Source organism: Stegostoma tigrinum, chromosome 7, assembly GCF_030684315.1.
Source record: "Stegostoma tigrinum isolate sSteTig4 chromosome 7, sSteTig4.hap1, whole genome shotgun sequence".
NCBI classification, from domain to species: domain Eukaryota; kingdom Metazoa; phylum Chordata; class Chondrichthyes; order Orectolobiformes; family Stegostomatidae; genus Stegostoma; species Stegostoma tigrinum.
In genome coordinates this window covers 23,223,188-23,229,571 of record NC_081360.1, presented here as the reverse complement: position 1 = coordinate 23,229,571, position 6,384 = coordinate 23,223,188, and the positions used below count along the sequence as shown (strand labels likewise).

At 44.4% G+C, this 6,384-nt stretch overlaps 1 protein-coding gene across 1 annotated transcript; it reads right to left on the bottom strand.

Moving 5' to 3' along the window:
* Positions 1-3,594: 3,594 nt before the first annotated feature.
* Positions 3,595-5,832, bottom strand: arl4cb (ADP-ribosylation factor-like 4Cb). The gene has a single exon (XM_048535336.2). The coding sequence runs from the start codon at positions 5,219-5,221 to the stop codon at positions 4,643-4,645; it is 579 nt and encodes a 192-aa protein (XP_048391293.1). The 5' UTR covers positions 5,222-5,832; the 3' UTR covers positions 3,595-4,642.
* Positions 5,833-6,384: the final 552 nt, after the last annotated feature.

Below are 6,384 nucleotides of genomic sequence, written 5' to 3'. Positions count from 1 at the left end.
TACAAATAGTTGCATGCATACTGTATTAATAAAATGTGCAAATTTGTTTGGAAAACTCTATCAAGCATTGCAGGGCAGTGTTTGTGTGTGAGCCTCACACTTCAGTTTTCCTTGCTCTGACCTTTCCTGATGGGTTTTCCGAGCTAGTCTGAATTTTGGGCACATTCTTGAAACACTTGAGAGTTTACTTTAACAATGGTCTACGTGCTGCTGTGGAATATCAACTGCGGTTGAAGAATTACAACGAAGCTGCCCAACCGTGAAGAGTCAGGAGCCATCTGAACGTGGGTGGTGCTGTTTACAGTTTGAGAAAAAACACGTGAAAAGGTGGTTTTCTGCCTGTCACTCAGTCAATGGGATGATGGCTGATTGGACACATAAATCACTTTCACCAATCACCTGCCAACAACTTTCATAACTAAGTATAATAAAATGGACAGAATCTCATTCAGGCCTTGGGCTGCCAATTGAAGAAGTTGTAAGATGCTCACATTGCCTGTTCCACGAAAGACTCATTGGACCATGCCAATCATTATCCTGGAATCAATAACCCCTTCCTTGGGGAGTGGAAGTCTCCTCCAGAGAGACCAGCCGTGAAAAGACTTGAAGTTGTTGTGTTCAGTAGTGTCATGGAGGAGGCTGGAGTTGACATCAATAGAGAATCCTTGGAGTCCCAGGATCATGGAGGACACAGGACGGGGATAAGCGATACCTGGGGAAGGGAGATATTCTCAGAATGGGGGTTGTGGGACTGGATGGGTAGAGGGGACTGGAAGCAAGGGCAGAGGGATGGCCCTTGAACATCCAACATCCAGACCCTCAACCAGGCATCTGATTCCATTTCATCAACGGACACTGTGGAGTTGACAAGCTACCTGCAGAGTGCCAACTAATGGGAACGCTGCATGGTGACAGACCCCTTTGCATCTGGGTTAATTCCAACAGCAGAGGCCTAAGACTCTGGCGTCTTCCTTCAATGACCTTTTTTTATTGGCAGTGGGGTGACAGGTCAACCATGGGCATTCCCAACTAGAACTTAGTTCTGGTTGGAGCAGGGAGGTGGCAATGTTTGGTTATGTCATCAACTCACCTAATCAACTGCTCTTCCTACCTCTAAATGCACCACCTCCAACAGCATAAGATTCCACCATCTCTTTGTCTTCTTAACACTATCCCTTGAAATTGAGAGTGACTTGCTTCCACACTGAGCTCTATGATGGCTAACAATCCCAATGCATGGTTTGCCTGTTCCAGCATAGCTGGGTTAGGTGGTGCTTGAATGGTTGGGTAAACAAGGTGTTTATGGATTCTCTCAAAATGCTCAGCTTTCTTCTCAAATTTTGGTCGGTCACAAGCCAGGGTTTCTCATGAGTCACTGTTTGACCTCTTCAGGTGTGCTTTGAAGAAGTCCTGAGAAAATGAGAGCATTTCTGCTGAACTCCTGGGCCGGCCTGACTGCAACTGAGTTCCGTATACAACAATTGTTCAATGTAAATGCAAAATATGCATTGAAAGCATCATATAACACCACAAGTGTACAATAAAAGCGAAATAGAAAAAGATATAGGAATAAAATTTGATAGAACAGAAGAGATTTATGTTTGATAGGGATGTGTATTGCAATGATCATTAAAAATAAGTGCTTCCAAATACGAATACTTTTCGATTCCAGCAGCAGTGCTATAAGGTCGATGATGTAATATTGCTGCATCCAAAAGCTTTGACAATCATCCACAATGAGGATTTTGCAGATTTAGTAATTCATTTACAGAAAAGACCAGCTCTGCAACTAAATGTCAATTGTATCATATTCTCACCAAAGGAATCTCTAAGTAATATTGATTCAGCATGGGCCAACAAACCTGCTGATGTGCACTAATTAATTATATGATCTGTGTCTCCTGTGGGTGGTGAGCTAAGAACTGAACTACTTTTGTATACATTGAATTGAGTCAAAGGAATTAGATATAGACATATCGCTCTGTGAAAAATCATCAAGTAATGAAGGACAAATGTATTACTCCTGCAAAGAAACTGTTATCCGAAAGAGGCACACATACATGTAAATATACATGCATGACACCCCAGCATATGAAAAATAAAACGTGCATCCACATTTTTTAGTTTTTTCATCAGTTCTTCCTAATAAATCAGAAATAGATCCTACGTCCCACATTTTAAAGGGGCAGTACTTTAAGAAAATGATATGTTTGCTTGTAAAACATCTTTTTGGCACATATCTCATTTTTGTCAAAATATGACATGCAAATACCTTGACTCTGTGTTTCAGTAATTAGTATGATGGTAACACAGCTTTTCCAAAACAGATCAAAAAATTTCCATTTCTTGAGAAAGCATCAACCTTTTTACATTATGAAAATCAAAAATCACAAAATTGTAACCTTCATATCTGAGAGTTGGGCAGATGAGCTGAGAGTTAAATCCTATAAATCAATAAATCCTGACTGATTTGTCTGGCAGTATTTACCCTGTTCACAACCTGTTATTTATGTGTCAGGATGAAACAGGTTTTGTTCATGATCTGACTGGTTAGGTTACTTAAAAGTTCCAGAAAGTTAAAATTAGTGGCATTGACTACAAATAGCAATGGGTCTTGTCACAAGATGAGACTTGTACTTACGGATTTTTGCTTCCTCTACTTAGTGTGGGTGGATAGACAGAATTTTTTTTATTATTAATATGGGGGGGGGGGGGGTTTGACAGGAAAAGATATTCTACAAAGAAATATTCCACCCGTTCCCCACACCACCCCTATTCACCCCCACCACCAATGTAATTTGGCTGTGGGGACAGATCTGTCTTCTTCCTTCAGTCTCTGTCCACATCTTGACTCAAGCAGATTTATAGGCAATTCATTTGTGCGTTTTGTGGGATTCAGCTCAACTGGGGCTGACACGCAGGCCTCTGCTATTGAGTGGCACATGTGTTTGCTTTCCTTTGAAACCTACACTAACACCAAATTATTACTCAATTCCATTTTACTGCTTCAAAGGGCATCCAGGTTAAAATGAAGGATTTGCAACTCATCAAAAAAAAATTAAACAGGATTTAGAGATGATTTGCCCTTTTTACAGTGACTTTCTTGTGAGATCTTATCCGAGCAGCAGGGCATAAATCAGAAACCACGGTGGATCTCCCCCCCTCTGTCCTCAATCAGTTGTTATTTAACATTTATCCTGCACAGAACCATTTACTTGTCGACCAGAAATCCCTAAGCACTGCCTCACCCGATCCTCCTGCCTGGGGTTTGCTGGGGGGTTATCACTTGCAATCCTTCCTCAAAAATATTCCTTGCGCCAGAATTAAGATTTTAAAAAAACTTCACTCCAGCTGCCAAGTTGAATGCCTCAGGACAATCCCAAAATAAGTGTATCGTGATCTAGCTGTGTTGATCTAATGTTATTGCACCTAACCATGTGAATGTAGCACACTGGAGCTCTGTGTTGGTACAGTTGTAATCTCAGTCACAATTTATTTTGTTTTTAATTCTTAACCAGTGAAATCTTACAAGTCGAGATGCAAAATAGGTTGCTTGCCATTGCAAAGTTAGATGATGTATGACAAGGACAGAGGGGAGACACAGAAAGGGAACGAGGGCAAGCCAGTGAGAATAAAAATAACAAGAGGAGAGTTGACCTCGGACAAGGACAGAAAACACCACATGATTCTTTTATCACAACGGTTTGTTTTATTATCCCAAGATCATAAATCATCCTTACCACCAACAATGTTGGTAAAAGACATGTTTAAAATACCAAATGCAGATAAATACATAGAGTACATGGATGAATTAAAGGTGAGGGCCAGCCTTACCTAGTTCAGTTTAATAATCGACTAAAAAAATGTTAAACTTAAGAGGGCATAGCCAAAGGGTAGCTACAAAAGATAAGGGCCTCCTTTCTGCACCGTAGACCATCTTTCTCAGATCTGCGTCCTGCCCACTGATTCTCTCAGAGAGCTCACAAGCGACTTTTACAACAGGTTCCATCAAACCACCAAAAGCTGAATCTCACTTATCCTCGGTAACACGTCGTTTTTCCATCGGTCGAAACCAAGTAGAGACAAACAAAACAAACAAAAACGCAGCGAATCGGACGGTGGGTCCATTTTCGAATACACAAATACTGGATGGGATTTTCTTTTTTTTTGTACAAAAAGTATTCGAAAACGTCCTACACTTGAGAGCAGTCTTAAAGTGACGAGGCTACCTCTTCATCTTCCGGGGAGATGCGTGGCGACACAGTCTCATATAAGGTTGGTGGGTTTGTCAGGAGGGGAAATCAAACGAGCATAAAACCCCTCAGGGCATCCAACAGTTCTTTCGCAAAAAAACCCCCAGTGTGCAATGCCTTCACCGGTGCAGTGCGCCCAGCACCAACATCCAGCGTCCTGAGAGTGGTGCAGTTAAACTGGGTTCAAATCCTGGCTCTCTGCATTCTTGCAATAGTCTTATCACGCTATAACAATCTGATGGATGTCTTATTATTTATCTTAAATAAATATATATATATTCTATAATATAGATTGATCTGCACATTTTCTACAATACCTTTGGAGCTCTAAATCACACACTTTGTCGCTGCAACACGTTTTCTTTCTCACAGATAACCTACGTGTGGAGTCAACGTTTCTTCTTCGACCTCAGGGCTTTCCTCCGTTTCACAATCATCTCGTACAGTTTGTCCATGCCCTCGGGCAGCCCTTCTCCGATGATGGCACAGGCAGGCTGCACATGCCAAGGGGTGGAGGGGCAGAGCTCCTGCAGCGCCAGTTGCCTCTCGATGTCTCCCACCGGCAGGGACTTGGGCAGGTCCTGCTTGTTGGCGATGACCAGCAGCGGGGTGCCCTGGTTCTCCGAGATCCTGGTGATCTTGTGCAGCTCGGTCTTGGCTTCCTCCAGGCGGTCCACGTCCACCGAGTCCACCACGTAGATAATGCCGTCGGTGCAGCGGCTGTACGACTTCCACAGCGGTCTCAGCTTCTCCTGACCGCCGACGTCCCAGAAGTGGCAGCTGATCCCCTTGGTGGTGCCGTTACCCAGCCTGATCTTCTCGGTGTTGAAGCCGATGGTGGGCACCGTGTTGACGAACTCGTTGAATTTGAGCCTGTACAGGACGGTGGTTTTGCCCGCCGAGTCCAGCCCCAGCATGACGATGTGCAGCGACTGAAACGCCGACACGTTGGAGAAGCTGTTGCCCATGTCCGGGCTTCTGTCTTCCGCTCCCTCGAAGGCGTCTGTGAGGTCCTGGGGCGCCCGGCCTATGCGGTCACTCTTTCAGCGGTAATCGATCCGTCCGCCGGGTGCTCACGCTGAAAGCTCCCAACCAGCGCTGGCCTCGGGCACCACCACATCGGCAGCCTGGCTGCTTCCAGCTCTCATCTCGACACACACCCCCAGCCCCCTCCAACCTCCTGCAGAATCCCCTCCACCCACCACCACTTTGAGAGTTTATTTCTAAAAAAAACAAATAAACCAAAAACAATCCGCTCAATGAAGTTATCCTGGCAACTGCGTGTTAGGGTTTAAATTGTGACAAGGGGGCTGCAAAGGTTCAGCGAGATGTCCCTGTCTTCTCTGAGGCTGCTTGCAGCTGTAAAATGCAGAGATCCTTCTAACTTGCAAGAATCCTCTCTCTCTCAGATACAGACAGAATGAAACTGAACCGCAGTAACATCCCTCCCTCCTCTCTCTGTCAGATCACTAACTTCCGCCTACACAAAACCCTGGCTCGGCTTTAGCGCCACCCTGTTTTTTTCAAATACAGCGTTCGCGGGGCTGTTACTTCACTGCAGCTCTCACTGTCCGTCAGGGATATAGTTCACTCTTCAGCCGAAATCGCCACCCCCCGCCCCCATCCCCCACACACCCAACATCCTCAAAAAAACACACACACACAAAAGTAAACATTGGAACACTCATCAACCTGTTCGTAGCCCAGCTTGGAAGCTAACAGTCATTTGTTTAGTTTTTAAAAGCTAAATATTTGGCAAACCTCTTCCGTTTGCCTTGCTAAACCTTTCAAGAGAGGTCATTAGTCAGAAGTAAATGCCAACAGAAGATTGTCACCAAGGCAATGCTGTGTTGTAGGGTTCGTGTTTATGGGCTAAAACCAGGATGCTTTAACGGCACTATCCCAATTTGAAAAGAGGGACTTTGCTCCTCTCCCGAACCTACATTCCTCCCTCACCAGCGTCGCGAAGCAGGTGAACAGATTATTCACCTCACTGCTCTTTTTGTTACCACATTTGGCCACACGAAAACTCCTGAACGTCAAATGCAGTCGCTGAATGTAAAAGCTTTAAAACGTTTCTCAGAGAAGCAATCTGATGGGTGTCGCTTCATCGCCGGTGACAGCCTCCCTG

What these genes read in the sequence shown, in the direction of transcription:
- arl4cb (XM_048535336.2), bottom strand. Translation starts at nt 5,221, where the DNA reads ATGGGCAACAGCTTCTCCAACGTGTCGGCGTTTCAGTCGCTGCACATC.